At 35.5% G+C, this 20,758-nt stretch overlaps 1 protein-coding gene across 2 annotated transcripts in view; it reads left to right on the plus strand.

The window, feature by feature from the left end:
- The window catches only part of CDK17 (cyclin dependent kinase 17), a 109,913-nt gene that overhangs the window by 54,010 nt on the left and 35,145 nt on the right, over positions 1-20,758 (plus strand). For both annotated transcript variants that reach the window (XM_004748493.3, XM_004748492.3), the window contains exon 2: positions 14,882-15,028. In XM_004748493.3, the coding sequence (XP_004748550.1) occupies positions 14,911-15,028 (118 nt within the window). In that variant the 5' untranslated portion in view covers positions 14,882-14,910. The remainder of the gene's footprint in view (positions 1-14,881; positions 15,029-20,758) is intronic.

Consider the following 20,758-nt stretch of genomic DNA (forward strand, 5'->3'; position numbering starts at 1 on the left):
CAGGGGCATTCTTCCCCTACATGCATTTGTGGGGAAGAAAACAATTTCACTTAAGGTTTTTGATGAAGCAGTTAAGTATGTTAATTTTCTTAAATCTTATCCTTAGGTATATGTCTTAATATTCTGTGTGATGAAAAAGGTAGTATAAAACATTTCTGCTGCATGGTACAGTCATTTAAAATGATGGTGTATAGCTTTGTTCATTTGTGTATATAGATATCCATGACGTAGTTGAAGGAGAAGAGCTGAAATACACTATAATTAGGAAAACAGCCTAATTTGGGTCCTGACTCTGTTACAGTTTTAGTTTTACTTAGTACACCACTGGTATCAGATGGTCTTATTGCAGAATCAAGACTTTCCCTTCATTATGTCTTGGGATGTGAGCACTTGTGAGACTCAAGAAATCTCTTCATGCTTTATAGTGCAGCCAACAGTTCATAAAACTGTTAAGAGATCTCTGTTTCACAGCCCAGCTGCTGGGATTTTGAGCAACTGAGACGTTTTCTTTTCTTTTTAGCCCCACCCCGGCTTTTCTCTCTTTTGGGGAAATCATTTACCTAATACTCTTCAAGGCATCCTATAATGAGTGTGGCCTTGCACTTCCTGAAGGCCGTATGCCCCTTGGGGACATTTTTCTTTTAGCTTTGCATCCCTGTTCCCAGCATTTTGGGGTCTTACCTCCCCACTCCCCTCTTGCAGCTCTAGTACTTGGAAAGCATCCTTTTTTCTCTGCTCTTTTAAAAAATTTAAACTCAGTTAATTAACATGTATAATGTATTACTGGTTTCAGAGGTAGAGTTTAGTAATTCCATCAGTCTTATATAATACCTAGTGCTCATTATGTCCTGTGACCTCCTTACTGTCCATTACCCAGTTACGCAGTTCCCCTGACCCTCTTCCCGTCCAGTAACCTTTTTGAAAAAGTACAGATTTGCCTTGGGAATGTGTCTGCTAAATCTGTCTTGCCAGTCCTTATGCTCCCCTTAAAAATCTGTTAAACATTGGGCTGATTTTCCCCTTTTGTAGTAGGTTCACTCTTACTTTCACCATGACCGCAGCCACGGGCTTGTTCTTGCAGGAATTTTGTTCACTTAAGTTTCTTTGCATCTCAGCTCTCTGAATTTAAAACAAACAAACAAAAAAAAACCAAAAAACAAAAAACAAAAAAAAAAACCTATGACTTTATAGTCTCTCTGGCTTGTTCTTACTGTTGAGGTGGGAGCAATGATAGTCTTTCGTGAGTTTCTGCATCCTAACTATAGTAATCCAAGGATTTACTCTGTTATGTTCAAAATAATTGGTATTGGTTGACAGTTCATATTGAAATTATTTAGCCAGTTCTTTTAATAATATTTACTAAAATAAGGTATTGGCCGTATTTAGTCTTGATGAAACACCGATATTAAATGTGTGCTGACACAGTAAAAAAAGTTTTATTATGGTAGAATATATAGACGAATCAAATTGTACAATTGGGATTAAATACATTCAGAATGTTGAGAAACCATCTCTGCTATCTGTTTCCAAAACATTTTCATCATCCCAAACAACCTTCAGCCATTGGGTAACAACTCCTCATTGCTCTTACCTTCTTTCCCTTGGTAACCTCTGTTCTACTGTCTCTGTGAATTTGCCTATCCCAGATATTTCATAAGTAAAATAATATAATATTTGTTGTTTTGTGTTTGTCTTCATTTAGCATAATGTTTTCGAGGTTCATTCATGTAGCATTTTTCCGAACTTCTTTTTATTGCAGAAATGTATTTTCTTCTGTCTGTGCATCTTTTACATTTTATCCATTCCTCTGTTAATAGACACTTAATGTTTTTACCTTTTGTTTATTATGATTAAATCTGCTATGACTATACAAGTATACAAGTGTCCGAGTCCCTGTTTTCACTTCTTTTTGATCTGTCCCTAGGAGTGGAATTGCTGGGTCGAAAGGTTATTCTGAGTTTAGCTTTTTGAGGAATTCCTAAATGGTTTTCCATGGTGGCTGCATATGTTACGTTCCCGCCAGCAGTGCACCAGTGTTTAATTTGTCCACATCTGCATGAACATTTGTTATTTGCTTTCTCTCTCTATTTTTTTGAACGACAGTTGTTATTTTCGGTTTTGGTTTTATAGTAGCCATCCTGGTAAGTATGAAGTGATATCTCATTGTGGTTTTTATTTGCATTTCTTTAATGAGTAGTAACGCTGACCCTCTTTTCATGCACTCACTGGCCATTTGTAAATCTTCTTTGGTGCAGTGTCTATGTCCATATTTTGATTGTGTTTGTTGTTTGTTGTTACTGAGTTGTAAGAGTTCTTTATATATTTTGGATATTAAATTCTTTTTAAAAAAAATTTTATTTATTTATTTGACAGAGAAAGAGAGCACAAGCAGGCAGGGCAGCAGAAGGAGAGAGATAAGCAGGCTCCCCATGGAGGGTGGATCCCAGGACCCTGGGATCATGATCTGAGCTGAAGGCAATCGTTTAACCAACTGAGCCATCCAGGGGCCCTGGATATTAAATTCTTACCCAAAGATATGATTTGCACATATTTTCTTCCATTCTGCACATTGTTTCTTCACTTTCTTGATGCTATTCCTAGATGCCTAGAAGCTTTTAATTCTAATGAAGTCCAAATTGTCTATTTTTCATTTTTTGTTCCTGTGCTTTTGGTGTCATATTTAAGAAATAATTTTTAAATGCAACACCATGAATATTTCTCCCATGCTTGCTTCTGAGAGTTTTATAGTTTTAGGCCTTAGATTTAGACCTTTGATCTATGAATGAACACCCACCCACACACACACACACACACCCCTCACCGCCTTTGTTAGATCATGACCTGCACTGAGATCAAGAGTCTGATGCTTAACCAATCAAGCCACCCACCTAGGCACCCATTCCCAGCATCACTTTTCCCCTCACCCCAGCAACATTTTTGAAAACTCTGTCTTTTCCCCTGAATGGTCTTGGTAACCTTGTTGAAAATCAATTGATCATAGAGATAAAGGTTTATTTCTGGGCTCAGTTCTGTTCGATTTATATTTATGTCTCTCCTTGTGCCTGTACCATGTTTTGATTATTGTGGTTTTGTAGTAAGTTTTGGAATCAAGAAATATGAGTCCTTTAACTTTGTTCTTTTACTTCCAGATTGTTTTGGGTTCCTTGGAATTCTATATAAATTTTAGGATGTGTTTTTTTTTTCTTTTTTCTTTTTTTTTAAGATTTTATTTATTTATTTGACAGAAACACAGTGAGAAAGGGAACACAATCAGGGGGAGTGGGAGAGGGAGAGGGAGAAACAGGTCTCCCACTGAGCAGGGATCCTGGTGCGGGGCTCAGTCCAGGACCCTGGGATCATGACCTGAGCCGAAGGCAGATGCTTAATGATGGAGCCACCCAGGCATCCCACTTTTTTTTTTTTTTTGAAGGTTTTTATTTATTTGAGATAGAGAGAGAACACACACAAGTCGGGTGGGGGGAGTGCAGAGGGAGAGGAAGAAGCATATTCTCCACTGAGTCCTTGTGGAGCTGGATCCCAGAACCCTGGGATCATGACTTGAGTCACCCAGGTGACCCATGTGTTTTTCTATTTCTGTAAAAAATACCTTTGGGATTTTGATAGGGATTGTATAGAATCTATAGAATCATTTTGGGTAATATTGTCATCTTAATATTAAATTTTCCAATACATGAATATAGGATATCTTTGCATTTATTTAGGTCTTCTTTTGTTAAAGCCATCATTTTGTAGGTTTCAGAGTACAAGTCTTGTGTTTCATTGTTTAAAGTTATTCCTCAGTATTTCATTGTTTTTTATGCCATGTAAATGTCCTTTTCATTTGTTCATGTAAATTTACAGAAATGCAACTGATTTTTGTGCGTTTATTTTGCATTCTTCAGTTTTACTGAATTCATTTAGTAGCTCACACAGGTTTTTATATGTGGATTCTTTAGGGTTTTCCACATATAAGGTTCTGTCATCTGTGAATAGAAATGTTTTTATGTCTCTCCTTTCAATTATGATGCTGTTTATTTCTATTTCTTGCCTAATTGCTCTGGCAGAGCCTCCAGCTGTGTTGAATAGGAGAGGTGAAAATAGACATCCTTGTCTTTTTTGTTCCTGATCTTACGAGAAAAGTTTTCCAGTTTTTTTACTCTTGTGCCCGAGTTTTCACGTCCGAGAGGCCACCAAGGAGTCAAGCACTGATGCAATCACATGAGGGTTTATTCGACAAGCTTAAGCTTGGGCCCAAGTATAACCGACACAGCGGAGTACAGACTTGGACCATGAGCTTAGTTAAGGCAGGGGTATTTATGGGTTCCTGTTACTAAAGCAGGGTGGGGATTCCTGGAACCAAAGCAGGTTGGGGGGGGGGTCTCTGGAACCAAAGCAGGTGGGGCTTACAAAAGCAAAGTAGGAGAAAGTTCAGCCCTTGGGCACAGGGGTCTGAGATGGCTGCCAGAGCTAAGATGGCTATACTTACGCTAAAGCTAAACCTGAGGTGGGATGGCCTTAAATTTCTCTGCCTCCACATCTCCCCCTGAACAATTTTGACCCTTAAATCTTTTACGGTTGTTGAAGGTGGAAGGTCTCATCTTCTGTAACTTCTTCTTGCTGAGTAGAGGCGTAGAGTTGTCCCTACCTACTTGGTCAACATTGATCAGTTGGGGAATGTAGAGGGGAGTTAATGAAAGACAGAGGCAGCTGAGTCCAGGGGTTTAATCAATCATTAAAGGAGAGAGGGACTGTTTAAAGTGCTAACCTGAGTAGGTCAGAACCCAAGAAATATTTTGTCAGGATGGCTGCACTTATGTCAGGGCTAGACTCAAGATGGGTACAGCCTTGTTTTTCTTGGCCTCCACATTTACTCTTGAATATAGTGCCCCTCCAGTGTTTTTTGTTTTGTTTTGTTTTGTTTTCTGTTACTGATTTCCAGTTTCACTTTATTGTGATCAGAAAACATACTTTGCATGATTTGAATCTTTTAAAATGTTAAGACTTATTTTGTGGTCTTACTAATGTCTGTCGTGGAGAATGTTCTGTTTGTATTTGAGAAGAATGTGTATTCTTCTGTTGTTAGGTGGAACATTCTATATATGTCAGTTAGGTCTAGTACAGTAGGTATCTTTGTTGTTCAGGTCTTTTTATTTCTTTATTGATCTTATGTCTGGTTCCTCTGTCCGGTGTTGAAAATGGGGTATTGAAATCTCCAATTTCTATTATTGTAGAACCATCTGCTTCTTTTTTCAGTTTTGTTACTTTTTACTTAATATATTTTCAGGTTTTGTTGTTAGGTATGTATACGTTCATAATTGTTATATATTAACCTTTTACTAATATAGAGAGCCCTTTCTTGTCTCCAATAACATTTTTTTTCTATGTAGTCTATTTTGTTTGACAAAAATCTAGTAATTCCAGTTCTTTTAGTTAACTGTTGTGTGGAATACCTTACTCATTTATTTTCAATCTCTTTGTGTCTTTGTACCTAAGTTTTCTGTAGACAATATGTAGATAGATGACATTTTTTTAAATCTATTATGCCAATGTCTGCCTTTCAGTAGAAGAAGTTAATCCATTCACATTTAAAGTAATTACTAATAAGGATTTACTGTTTTGATTTACTTTCTATATATGTCTTGTTTTTTGTTCCTTAGTTCTCTGTTATTGCCCTTTTTTACATAATTGATTTTCTTATAGTGTACTTTTCGGATTCCCCTTTTTCCTCTTCTGTAATACTTTTTAGTTAACTTCTTAATGGTTACTTGGGAATCACAATTAACAGAGGGAGAAGCAGGCTTGCAGGGATCCTGACGCAGAGATCAGTCCCAGGACCCTGGGATCATGACTTGAGCTGAAGGCAGATATTTAATTGACTGAACCACCCAGGTTCCCCTCTTTGGTTCTTTTTATAATTTCTGTCTCTAAATTGATTTTCTTCTTTTTCCCATACATTGTTTTCCTTACTGCCTTTATTTTTTTGTCATTGGGTTTCCTTTAGCCCTTTGAGCATATTTAGGACACTTGATTTAATGTCTTTGGCTACTAATTCCAAATTCTGGACTTCTCAGGAATGGTTTCTGTCAGATGCTTTTTTTCCTGTGAATGAGCCATGTTTTTTTGTTTGTTTGTATGCATTGTAATTTTTTGTTGAAACCTGGACATTGTATTACAGTGTAGTAACTCCAAAAGCTAGATTCTCTGACTGCGTAGGTATGTGTTTGTTGTTGAGGCTGCTGCCATCTGTTTGTGACTTTCCCAAACTATTTTTGCACATATGTATTCTTGGTGGTGTGTGGTCATTGAAATTTCTTTTCCATTACCTTTGCAGTTAGCTAATGCCCTGATGAAGATTTTCTTTAATATCTGGCTCAAACAACAAAATGTTGCTGTCTCTAAATCTTCCAGTAGATGTTGTGGGAAGCCCCTGCAGCCTGCAAGGGAAGAAAGGGAAGTGTCTGCATTTTGTCAGTCTTTGATCGGCCAGACTTATCAAAATATATAACCCCCAGTTTTTTGATATCAGGGTTCCCCGTTGCCTGTTCCAGCATCAACCAGCTGCTCCAGGAATGCAGGACAGGGCTCTGAGGAATGGGCAGTGTTAGCTGGTTCCCACATGGGATTCTCCTAGCAGCCTGTGTCCCTTTAGCAAACGCTCATGGCTGTTTTGAGTGGCCAGTCAGGTTCCAGAGTTTTGAAATAGTTGATTCTGTTTGTTTTTTTTCCAGTTTACTGGTTGTTTTGGGTGGAGGGACCAATCCCCATAGCTTCCTACTATTCATCTCAGGTGTCACAGTGGTTTTATATTGGCTTTCTAATGTAGTGTTTATGAATAGAGGAATATCCTTCATAGGTTTCTTTTTTTCTGGTTTGTGTGTGTGATAATTCTTTTCTTTTCCTTTTATAGTATGAATAATCTTCAGATTTTAACACATAAAGGATTAAGATACTTAAGTGTTTGGAGGGAACATTCCTATAAGCATTATGGAACTTTTATTTCAGTGCTCTGTTGGTGTTTTGTATAATAACTTTGTTGTATGTAAATAAGAAATTTGTGTCTTTACTGAAAAAACTTAATTTTTAAATGTTAGTTATTCTTCACCGAGTGGTTAGCTTACATTCCTAGAAAGCATTAGATGTCCATTATGATTGTTGAGGGAAAGATAATAAAAAATTTGCTTATAAACCACTGAATGAATTTACCTCATTTACAACAGGTTTATTTTAAAGCCATAGTCCCTACAGAAAATGTTATAAAGAAATAAACAAAACTGTCTTTATTGTGAAGTCCTGCTACTCTACTTGATACTTTAGAACTTTGATCTGCCTTTTTAAGATTGGATTTTATTTTAAAGATTTATTTATTTAACAGAGAGAGAGATCACAAGTAGAGAGTCCGGCAGAGAGGGGGGAAAGATTGGATTTTAATCCAAACTTTAAATGCTCCCAAGTATTTTGCATGTAAATTTTGTTTCCTTACCTAAAGAAAAGTAATTTAGGCATTTTATAAACAATCTTCAGCTTTCTCCTCAAATTTTCCTGTAGTTTTAATAAGAAATTATTTTGAGAATATATCAAAGACATTAAGCAGATAATTGCAACTCTAATAAATCCTTTAATATTAGAGAAGTTTGATTTAGAAGGTAAATTTATGTCTGAAGAACTTCTTACTACAAATGCCAAAAGAGCCACAATCTGACACCAATTTTTGCAGGTAAATATGCATAGTAGAGGATCTAGTTTGGGAATGTTTACAGCTATATAGCTGTTGTCTTTAAAAAAAAAAAAAGTGTATATGTGTGTGTTTCCCATTCTTAGGACAAAACTGAGTTGGCATTCCCGAATGGTTTTCTGTATTCTGTAAGTAAACAGAATGGTTACATTTCCACAATAAACAAAAACCAAAAAATTGTGAAAAAATTTTTTAATTGGACAGCAGACAGTCCCAGATCCAGTTTAGCACCAGGTGATAAAGGAAGGTTTTTTTAAAGCACTTGTAGTGGGAAAGTGATATTAAGCTTTTTCAGCTGTATATATACATCTGTGTATAAAGCATGTTACATGCTATCATTCTGAATATCATTTGTTGCCCTTTTACCTTTTTAATTTGATCTAGCTACAACAAAAAGCTTGAGATTTTTTGAAAGCTACAAAAGCATAAACATTTTGCATTGTGTACACACATACATACGTATATACATATTTGGGGATATATATGTGTGTATATATATGGGATATATATGTGTGTGTGTATATATATGCAGTATATATGTGTACATGTGTATACATGATAAGTGCAGTGAGTAAAAAAAAAGGAATAAAGGGGGTCAGAGTCAGGAAAAAGTTCTCTGAAGATTAACATGCTGAAATTTGAGAATTTATAATGGTTTACTATGTAGTTAAGTCTTTAAAATAGCGAAACAGTTGTGGAGTTTTTGTTTAGGGTTTATTTTAAATTATGGTACATTTACTTTTGAGGTGAAAATAGCTTTTTCAATGGCATGAATTAAACATTAAACTAAAAATTTAGGCATTTACCATAAATCACATTGTTTATACTGTGATTTTCAGGAATATTAAGATAGGTTAAGATCCCAACAATCCCAAATAAAAGTTTTTACTAAGCTAGGTAAAATATTTTAGATTTCAGGAAGTCAGTAATTCAGCGCTGCTTTATTACACTACAGTAAGATTAATCAACCATAAAGGTAATGTAAACAATTGTTGACTCTTAAATTTTTTTAAAAAAGATTTTATTTATTTATTTGTGTGTGTGTGTGTGCCTGTGGTAGTGTGTGTGTGTGTGTGTTTGAGAGAGAGAGAGCAAGAGCGCAAGTAGGCAGAGTGGCAGGCAAGGGAGAGAGAGAAGCAGGCTCCCTGCCAAGCAAGGAGCCTGATGTGGAACTCAATCCCAGGACCCTGGCATCATCACCGAGCTGAAGGCAGCAGCTTAACCAACAGAGCCACCCAGGCATCTCATTAATTTTTTTTTTAAAGGTTTTATTTATTCATTTGACAGACAGAGATCACAAGTAGGCAGAGAGGCAGGCATCGAGAGAGAGGGGAAGCAGGCTCCCCGCCGAGCAGAGAGCCCGACGGGTCTCAATCCCAGGACCCTGAGATCATGACCGGAGCAAAAGGCAGAGAGGCCTTAACTCCCTGAGCCAGCCAGGCACCCCTAATGTTTTTTTTTAATAGATTTTATTTTTATTTTCCAGAGAGAAAGCATAGGTAGGGGGAGCAGCAGGCAGAGCAGTCAGAGGGAGAAGCAGACTCCCCATTGAGCAGGGAGCCCAATTCGGGGCTTGATCCCAGGACCCTGGGATCATGACCTGACCTGAAGGCAGGCACCCAATCGACTGAGCCACCCAGGCGTCCCAGTAATTGTTACTTCTTAAAGGGTGTTTTTATTGTAGCATTTTATGTGTTTTTGTCCTCACCTAATGAGGAAAAATGTTGACATGTATAATTCTACTTAAAGGTAATTAGAAATGTTGAGGTATCTATGGAATTTGGGAGTATTTTTTCTTTAATACGGATCTAGACTGTGACCGTGAAATTCTTTAACTTCTTTAACTTCTGTCTTTACTGATCATTTTGACTCAATTAAAATGTTACAGTTATACTGTGGCTGATTAAAAAAAGGATCTGCATTTGAGGATATGGCTTTTGAAAATTTTGTAGTAGGATTTAAACTTTATTTCTCTTGCTAATATGAACTTGAAATGGCTTTCTTACTGCTGATAGGATAGAAAATACTTAAAGTTATTTTATAGACCAGAATTATTTTGATAGAAAATATTCTGTTATAAAAATAGAATGTACCTTGATATATTGTTCAAATGCATTTTATGAAGAAAAGATTAAAAGTTATGTGACTCCTTTTTTACATTGTACCCACTTAGAACTACCAAGATCAATTAAGTGCTCTATACCAGCATTGTCCAATAGAAATATGTGGATTCCATACTTAATTTAAAAATATTTTTTAAAAAAGAGTTAATTTTAGTAATACATTTTACATAAGCAGATATGTCTGGGATTTTTTAATGTTATCTATACAACAATTAATGAGTTATTTTTACGTTCTTCTAAAATACTGAGTATTTAGAAACGAATTTTTTTTAAAGATTTTATTTATTTGTCAGAGAGGGAAAGAGCGAGCACGAGCAGAGGGAGCAGCAGGCAGCAGGAGAAGCAGGCTCTCCACTGAGCAAAGAACCTGATGCAGAACTCAAGTCTCAGGACCTTGGGATCCTGAGGCAGATGCTTAAACGACAAAGCCACGCAGGCTTCCCTGAGTACTTTTTGTTTTTTAAAATACTGCATCTTCAACAATCTAGTTTGTATTTTACATTTATAGTATAAGTCAGTTTGAATTGGCCACTTCGCAAATGGTCAGAATGGGATGTACTATATTATGTGAATTAATTCTGTAATACCATTTTTGTTGTAGTTTGTTGTTTAGTCCTTATTTGTCATCTGAAACAAGAGGCACAAACTTTTAGAAATGATGTGCAAGATTCAAAAGTGGTGATGTCTGTATAGACGTCGGTGATTATGCCACTATGAGAAGATTGGAATTGAAAACTTGGTAGTGGTGAGCTATCAGCTCTTAAGAGTTTTTGTTTGGGCATACAGATTTCTTGAAGGAGTGTGCGTTGGGGGTTCCTAAGACCATCCTTAGGCTTGGTGATTTGCTAGGAGGATACAGAAATCAGACAAAAGCAGAGGGAAAAAACTCATGATTGTGACTTATTAAAGTGAAAAGATATAGATTAAAATCAGCAAAGGGAAAAGCATGTGTAGGGTGGAGTCCAAGGGAAACCAGGTGCAAGTTTTTAGTTATCCTCTCCTAGTAGAGTTATATGGAAACGGCTTCCTTTTTCCAGCTACCTTGTATGACAACATGTGCAAGGTGTTGTCTACCAGGGAAGCTTACCTAAGTCTTAGTGTCCTGGATTTTCACTGGGGATGAGTCACAGAGGCATGGAAGTACCCATGTGACTATCTTAGCTACCCTGTCTCCACCAGCTTCCCTTATCCTTCTTCTCCTCCAAGGTCCATCTGATAGTGTGACTCAAACCCCAGGCATAACAAAAGCAGACATTTACCATAATTTACATTGTTAACATGAATTGCCTGGTGTGGCCCAAGATCTTAGGCAAACAAAGAGACTTACCAGGCAGTGTATTCCAAGGGTTCGAAGTTATTTCTCAGGAAGTCAATCACAGTTATGTCTTTTCTTTGGAAGGCGCAAAGTTTGTGTTTTTTGCCCCCAACGCTGCACCATGCTTATAGAGTACTTCTTTACTACGCAGGGTGATCTGGATCCTTACAAAGGAGAGTGTTTCTAGTATAAATTCTTACAGTGACAAAAGGGTAGATGAGATTGTCCATAGTTCAGTTTATTTTAAATATCTAATGTGCTTTAAACAAATGGCATGAATTATTAACAAGGTGAACTGTGTAAGGGCTGACTGAGAAGTAAAGAATCTAGCATGTAGGACAGCCCTACAGTAACAGTTTTCTTAGTTGGAATCCACTCTTATGTTTTACTGACTGTCTCCTATAAATTCACCTTGCTTGGTGATTACATATATTATCTATTTTATTTTTTATTAAAAATTTAATTGGAGTATAGTTGACACACAATATTAGGTTCACATGTACAACATAGTGATTCAGTATCTCTGTGATATGTTATGCTCACCACAAGTATAGCTACCATCTGTCACCATACAACCTTATTCTATGACTAGAAATCTGTATCATCATCTTTCCTTCACCCATTTTGCACACACTGCTCCCACTCCTCTGGTAACTATCCATTTTTGTTCCCTGTAGTTGTAGGTCTGATTCTGCTTTTTGTTTGTTTATGCATTTTTTTTTAGATTCTACATATAAGTGAAGTTAAACAGCATTCATCTTTCTCTGACTAATTTCACTTACCATAATACCCTCTAAGTCTATCCATTGTTCTTGCAAATGGAAAGATTGTGTCCTTTTTTATGGCTATGTAATATTCCACACCACATCCTCTTTATCCATTCATCTATTGATGGACATTTAGGCTGCTTTCAGGTCCTGGCTATTGTAAGTCATATACTATACACCAAAAAGAATAAAATACCTGGGGTTAAACTTAACCGAGGAAGTGAAAACCCTGTTCTCAGAAAATTGTAAGACATTGATGAAAGACATTGACAGTAGCACACATAAATGGAAAGATATTCTATACTCATCGATTAGAAGAATTGCTATTGTTAAAATATCCATACTACCCAGAGTAGTCTACAGATTCAGTGCAATGCCTATCCAAATACCAACACCATTTTGTTATAGAATTAAAACAAATAATTGTAAAATTTGTATGGAGCCACGAAAAACCCTTAATAGCAATAGCTGTCTTGAGAAAGAAGGACAGTGCTGGAGGTAAAACAATTACAGATTTAAAGATCTACTACAAAGCTGTAATAATCAGAACAGTATGGTGCTGTCACAAATATATTCTCTCTTTTAATCCACACCTGCACTTCCATTTTTGCCTATTACAGAGCAACTTGTATTATATGACATACCCTGCAGAGAACTATTTGACATATAGGGAAAAAATGAGTTTGAAGGCATTGTCATGCTTTGAAGTTAGTCACACCTTAAGGAGTTAAGATTCAGGAGGGAAGGGAGATATATTCTGGGCTGGTTTCCCTCTTGAGGTGTTTTCTAACTAAGTTATTTTGGGTAAGATAATGAAAGCTGAACTTTGTAGAAGGGATAAACAAAAAGCAACTGAGGAAGTTGAGTGGAGCTTTCAATAGTTTTTGTTTTTGTTGTTCTAGCCCTAGGGTTGTAGCTGGAATCCTTTGAAGGGGGCACACTAAGAGTGGGAACAAATCAGAGGTAGACCAGTATTAATGGTGTTTGAAACCCATTCTCATGCCAGCTCAGTCCTTGGTTGGATTAAGGTGATCTGCTCCTACTCTGACTGCTTGTTAGAAAAAAATTGAATAATCTCTGGAAGAAGGTAACATAATCTAGAGCCTCTAGACTTTTTCATACATATTTTCATGCAGTTATTACATACAGTGTGTAACATTCAATTAAAAATTACTAGGCATACACAAGACCAACAGAGATAAGTCAACATTAGAAATAGGTTATGCAGACTACACATTACAGACAAGAGCTTTAGAGTATGAAAATCTATCCACAAAAATAGATAGCAAGATGGAGAATGTAACTATAGAACAGGAATCTATAGAAAAGAATCAAATAGAAATTCTAGAACTGAAAAATCTAGTAACTATAGATAGTTTTAACTTGATTAGAGACAGTTAAAAAGAGGATTAGTCAACTGGAAGATAACTTAGTATATCATACTCAGTACCATGGATTTGTCCTTTTCTAAGAAAGAGGGGTTTTTCAGTATCTCACCAAAAAATAGCAGTTGTGTTAGTGCTTAAGGATAAAAAGAGTCCTTATTAGAGTGTAGTTATACTACACTATTGCTATTTTAGTGTGTGTGGTTTTTTAAATTTTTTTGTTATGAATTTTTTTAATACGTATGTAAAAAGAAGTTGGTAAAATATAATATTGTCACTTAAAACTTTCTATTCCGTACCCTCTCCTCAGGCTTAGAGCCAATAAAACTTATTCATATAATACCTTATGTAGAGTTTACTTGTTCAGCATATTTAGCTATTTCTGTAGACCTTAGAGTGAGAAAATAAGCAAAATACTTAGAGATTCAAAGTAGATGCCCAGAGCTGGATGGTAAAACATGTATTTAGTATAGGGGAGTTAAAAGGCTCATACTTTTAGTTGGGCTAATGGTTATATTATGTTTGTAATCTGGTAAAGTTCCTTATCCCAAGTAAGAAATAGTGAATTAGAAAAGAAGTTACAAGTAAATTACTGAGGAATTTGTTTTGGCAGTAAATCCCTTGTTTGATTTTATTTGAGACTCTACTATGAATCATACCATTGCTGTATGTACCACTAAGAAAAAAAAGAAGCTTTTTTTTTTTTTCCCCAACTATATTTTATGTCCTAATTCCAGAGAGGTTAAATTGTAGAGGAAAAGATAATCCTAGTTTTAAATCTCAGCTCTATTATTTATTGTCCATTTGACTTCAGCCAGGGAACTTTTTTGAAGTTATTAGTTTATTTGTGAAAATTGGATATTGTAGCTGCTATAGTCTTCTCTTCAGAGTTAAGAAAACTAAGTGAATTAAGTGCTATGAAAGTGTAGATAGTACTGGGTATGCATTTAGAGCTATGAATTTGGCTTTCATTCTTCCTTCTAAAACTTGGCATTGTTAGGATAACAGGAAGAGAGGTTCCAGGGGGGGGGCAAAAATGCAATATATTGGTTAAATAAGAACTTAAAAAAAGAAAATTCCTGTTGGAGCTATTTAATAAAGTGTCAAACATCATTCTTTATTCTCTTTCCAGCCCCTTTCACTTCTCCTATTCCCCCATTTATATATAAAGATAACACTGCTTCCAATGTGATGGTTGACATTTATAATGATGGGACCTATGCATCAAAATAGTACTGATATTTTAACTATATTAGTTTTTTAAAAACACATTTTAGGAAAATTTCTAATCCTTCTAAATTCAGTTGTGATGCTGAAAACCTGCATTTTAATTTAGTTTTGTAAAATCCCCTGCTCTACTGGTGATATGGCATAAATATAGCATTAATCAAAGTGACTAGATCTTGACGGGGTTGGATTTTGTGGTGATTGGTGGGCATGAGAATTTCTTTTTATATTCCTGGTTGGGAGATTCTCAGTAAACTCAGAATGACATTTTTCTTAAGCTTTAAAATATTTAAGAGCTTTAATTTTGTTTTCATTCTGTTCTGTTCTTTTAGGATATTTCAAGTCACATTCAGTTGATAGGATGAAAAAATTTAAGAGAAGGCTATCCCTCACTCTTCGAGGAAGCCAGACTATTGATGAATCATTGTCTGAATTGGCGGAACAAATGACTATTGAAGAAAACAGTAGCAAGGATAATGGTAAGTATTTGGGGGCTGGGAAGGGGAGGGAAGGAGAGATGCTTCCCCCTTTTAATTACTTTATAAATTGAATGTGAATTTACTTTTCCGATAAGTTCCTAATAGCTTCTTTTGTTTGTTTCTTTGTCTTGTTCTTTGGTTCACTTAGGAAACAGAAGACTGTGACTTTTGCTTACTTACTTATTGGAGTGTTTCATTTTTACTCCAGGAGTGTTACTATACCTAGTCTCTAACCCTTATGGATTCTCCTATCCTGTTTATCTTTCTGTTTTTTATTGCCTCTTAAATGAATAATTTCTATAATATTATCCTGGTTGTTAAATAACTATTTTTAAGTTAACCTAAGTTAATACAGCTTAAAAGTGTAAGTTTATGAAATTCCTGTTTGAGGCTTCATTGTAGCTTTCTAACATTGTATATGCATATGGACCATAGAAGACAAGGTTCATGACGTGAGTGAATCTTACTCTCTTTATTTTATATTTACTGTAGGGTCTATCCATAATATTTAGCACACTTAATAGTAGATCGACATACAACATTTCACATGTTTGGCAGTTCTGTAGTAGTACACAGATGTTGATATAAAATGAAAAGAGCTTCTTTGATTGAGTGGATTAAAATGTAAAATCCTGATGAAATTTATAGAACAAGGCTGCATATTCAAAACTGAAATAACCCTAGGGATGTCCTACTAATAACAAGGAAGGAGTTACAGGAATGACTGCCAGTATGTCATGAAGTACTCATTCTCTGGCAAGCCTTTCTTGCCTGTGCCTGAAATTCTTCTGTTAGAAATTTGTGGCTGTGGGTGAAAACATGAATGAATACCCCTACCCATTTCTGTTGAATGTAGATGTCTTTGTTGTGAGAGACGGAAAGATACAATGTAAAGGGCTCTAGACTTTAAGTTAGAAGGCATGGATTAGAATTTGGGATACACTAATACACTTACACCCTCATTAGTTGTATGACTGACTGAGTAAGTAAGTTATCTTACTCAAGCCTCAGTTTATCTCTTTTCTCAGAGGATCATTATTCACTCAAGTCTGTCTGGCTAGTTGTAATAGGGGAGAGGAGAAATAGATGATGAGTTCAGTAGAAAATTTAATAATAATAATTTGGATATAACTTACATGTAGGAGGGAGACACATCTTGCATTTGGGTCAAAACTCAAAAGACAGTTTTATGTCTTACTTTTTGTACCAGGAGCAAAATCCTTAATTCTCCTTCAAACCCCCTTTGAATTCTTGTTATTTTTATTAAGCCCTTTGGGGTTTTTTTGTTTTGTTTTTTGTTTGTTTGTTTTTAAGAGAAGGTGTGGGGAGTGGCAGAAGGAGAGGAAGAGAGAATCTATGGGGTTCAGTCTCATTGCCCTGAGATCGTGACCTGAACTAAAAATCAAGAGTGGGATGCCTAACCTGAGCCACCCAGCCACGCCAATGAATGTCTTAATAGTATTTTAGACATACCATAGAAAGTTAAGATATTTCAGGATCTTGTCTAAGTAGTTAACCTTACTCTGATGAGAAGATATATTAAAATTACTGAATTTGATGAGGGGAATAGGTGACAATTTAAATATGAGATGGGAAATAAATCATAGTTACACTAAAAAAAAGTTTTATTTTATATATACTATTTGGGGCTTTCAACTGCAGCTACAACAAAAATTACTTTTTTTGACAACTGAATTTCTTCAACTAAGAAAACTGCATCTTAATGTTATTAGGAAGTATAATAAAACTTAACAGAATGTTGCTTCTCATGATTATTTAGAATCTGAAAAAACCTCAAAAGGCAAACAAAGCTTGAAATGTAGTTTTCCAGATAGTCCAGTTTCTTTTCTTTATTACTCAGTCTGTGCACTGGGTCAATTTATTACGATGTTTAGAGTCAACAAGCCTAATTGATGGATATTATGAAGCTTTGTTGTATTCCCAGGTTGTTTCCTTTCTTCTGATCTGATGCATGATAGCAGTGACAGTTTTTTACAATAGTGGATGACATATAAATTCTCAGTAGTACCTAACTGCTACAAATAGCAGAGGTCCATGAAAGGATGAGGTTGAAAGCACAGACTATGGATGTGTATCGGGTCTGATTAGGATCTGATATTAATAGTGTTTGTAAGAGCAGGATTAGGAGTAGGGAATGACGAAGAGTACAGGATGGGCTACTAAATTGTATGTTCCTGCTCAGAGTAGTTCACATAATCAGAAGATCCAAATGAATAAGATGCATAAAACCATAGTGATTGACATGTTATGATGTTAAAAAATCATTGGGAAGTCTTACTTTGAACTAACTGCTTTGTAGAATAAGAAAGATCTGCTGTTTTTCATATAAATTTCCATTACTTTAAAAAATTATGTTAAATTATACATAATGTGTAATTTACTATTTTAACCATTTCGAAGTTTCTGGTTTTAGTGGCATTAAGTACATTCATGTTGTTATGCAATGTGGGTATCTCCACCATCTATCCCCAGAACTTTTTCATCATTCCAAACTGAAACTCTATACCCATTAAATAATAGCTCTGTTCTCTCCTTCCCTCAGTCCCTGGTAACAACATTCTACTTTTTGTCTCTGTGAATTTGCCTGTTCAAGGTACCTCATATAAGTGGAATCATACAATATTTGTCTTTTTGTGTCTGACTTCTTTCACTTAGCCTGATGTCTTAAAAATTTCTATTTTTTAAAATGCAACATATTATCTTCATGAATTGCCCAGTTCATTGCTGTCATACTCTTGAAATGTTGGGATATTTTATGATTCATGGACCCCTTCTCCTTTCTGTACACTCTCCTTGGGCTGACGTTGTTCAGTCCCATGATTTCTGATAATATGTGTATACTGACTACTTTAAATCTATACTTCTAGTCCGGACTTTTGTCTGGATCTCTAGATTCATATCCAGATATTAGTTGACTTCTCCACATAGGTGTTTAATAAGAGTCAAACTTAATACTACCAAACCAGAATTCTTGATTTCCTTCCCCCCAAATCGGCTTCTTTTCCAACTTCCTTCATTTAACCTAAACCACTTAAAATTAAAAAATCAGAATTATCCTTGATTTTTCTCTCTCCTTCACTGTTTTGTTTCCCCCTTCTCCCCTTTTCTGCCATTCTACTTTCCTTTGTATTTACTACGTAAATATTTTTTTAAAACTATTAATGATAGTCATTTATATGCTTGATAACGTGTTTCCAGCTATTGCAGCTTTAAAATTTTTCTTCAGATAGATGTTTTTTAATATAGGTCCTCACTAAAAGCTGGATGGGAGAATATGTATGAAAGTAATTTTGCAGCCATATCTCTGCTAGCCATTTGGTTCTATCTTTATAATATATCCTAAATTTGCCTACTTCTCTCCATTCTAGGCCAGGCCAGACTATAATAGTCTCTTCCTTCCATTTCCCCTCTGTTGATTCCCTCTCATCTATTCTCCAACAGCAGCAAGAGTGATTTTAAAAATTTTTATATTTTAAAAATTTAAAAGTTTAAACAACTTACTTTTAACAAAGTAAGTTGCAAATGTGGTACCAAGAGGTTCCTTGTGCCCTTCTCTCAGTTCCTCCCTTAGTTACATTTTTCTTAACTGTAGACCATTATCAAACCCATGAAATTAATACTGGAATAAATGTGAGTATAGTTTTTGTCATTTTATCAAGTGTAGATTTGTATAACCATCACTGCAGTCAGGAGAAGGAAGTATTCCATTATCAGAAAGAGATCCCTTTCATGCTACCTCTTTATGGTTATACCACCTCTACCTCCCTCCATCTCTGACCTCTCAGAATGATGTTTTTAAAACGTGAATGGGATCATGTTACTGCCTGTTTCAAAGCTACCATAACGGATTCCAATTTCAGAATAAAATTTGAACTTTTATGGTTACATACAAACATGCTTATCTCTTTGACCTCACTAAATATATGTAGTACAGCTACACTTGCCTTTTCTGTGTTCCTCTAACAGTGTTTTCAGAGTTTGATCCCTGGACCAGCAACATCAGTGTCACCTGAGAATTTGTTAGAGATGCACATTTTTGGATTCTCTGTCAGATATACTGAGTCAGGAGGTCTGGGGGTAGAGCCCAGCAGTCTTGTATTTTAACAAGTCTCTGAGGGTGATACTGAAACATGCTTAAGTTTGAGGATCTAGCAAGTCAAACTCCTGCCATATGTCGACTTTTGCAGTAGCTTTATCTTCTGGAATATCTTTTAACTCACCATCACCATCACCTATCTTCCCAAGAAGATATGCTCTTTCTTGCATTTCAATCTCTGTTAAAAATACTTCTACAGAGAGAACTTTACTCAGTATCCAAGTGTTAAATAGCTGCACCTTTATTTTTTATCATCTCTTTTGTATATTACCTATCATATCTGATGTTTTTATTATTCATTAGTTTCTTATTTGTTTCCCCTCCATAATATCTTATAATCTTAGAGAGTAGTAGCTTGCTTGTTTTGTTCACTTGTTAATGCCCAGGACTTGGAATGGTAGGCATACAACAAATAAATGTCCTCTTAATAATTGAATGTTTTTATGCTCTCCTTTTTTTCCTCCTGTATTCCTTAAGACTGTAAAGCTCTAATCCCCAGGATAACTTTATAGAGCAACTAAAATATGTCTATAAACAGATTATTTCTGTATGTTATTATGATTCTGGATATGAAATACTATAACCTAGAAAGAGAAAATTTTTTCTTACATATTCTAGCTTGTATCTTACACTGAATATTCAATTTTTGCATTTGTTTCAGATGCCCCTTCCCCATTCATTATTAAATCATTGGTTATTTTACTAAGCTTAAGTTAAGATCCCCCACATCCTTGATCAGGCAGCAACTGCCAAGGAATGTATAAGCCATGGGATGCTTTGGACAGCTGTTCTCTATTATGAGTTAAGTACTTTTCTTTTTTCCAGTCTGGTATTCTACACAAATTAGATAATCCGGGCTCTGTCGGAGCCCTGAGGACACTTTGGCCCCATCCTCTTCTTCCCATCTTCTTTTATGCAGCCATTATCAGTAGAGGTGCAGGCCACTTCATCTTCTTGTTCTTGGTGTCTGATAAAGCTTTACAGGTAGGAGAAATACCCACATCTTCTGATGGTCAGCTCCAGAAGAAGAGCTGACTCTTTTTTAGAAGAGAAAAGATATTCAGAGAAGCCTAGTTCCTTTTAAAATTCCTTAGCTACTACCAGTAAAACACAATTATAATACAAAAGGCTAATTATTTGTCATAGAAGACTTCATCATGTCTTTAACCTATATTAGAGCTCTTCTTTAGAGGTGGATAGCAATCGTGAAATTCCTCATAAGCATTATAAAACAGGATTTCTCCCATTTATAATTAAATAACTTTTAAGTATTATATATTTTGTAAATGTTTCTGCTTGTTTATAAGTCTGTGATTTCTTTAAAAAAACTTTATATTAAAAGTCCCACATTTTGGGTAATAAATTTCAGAACCTCTATATTGATATGTGCTTAAGTACTTCTGTGTTTATCTATTAACTGACATATCTTTTGAATGTCTAGAAGGGAAGGATATAAATGCCTTTAGATCAGGACTGTGTCTTTATATTCTATAGCATGCCTAATTATAAGGCATATATGAAGCAGTTAGTAAATGTGGGGGTAGTTTGGAAACAAGCTTGGGATATATTAAAATAAGCAAATGGATAAAATCTATGGACTGTGTTTTGTGAAT

This window comes from Mustela putorius, unplaced genomic scaffold, assembly GCF_011764305.1.
Source record: "Mustela putorius furo isolate JIRA1106 unplaced genomic scaffold, ASM1176430v1.1 tig00000788_pilon_pilon_pilon, whole genome shotgun sequence".
Lineage (NCBI taxonomy): Eukaryota > Metazoa > Chordata > Mammalia > Carnivora > Mustelidae > Mustela > Mustela putorius.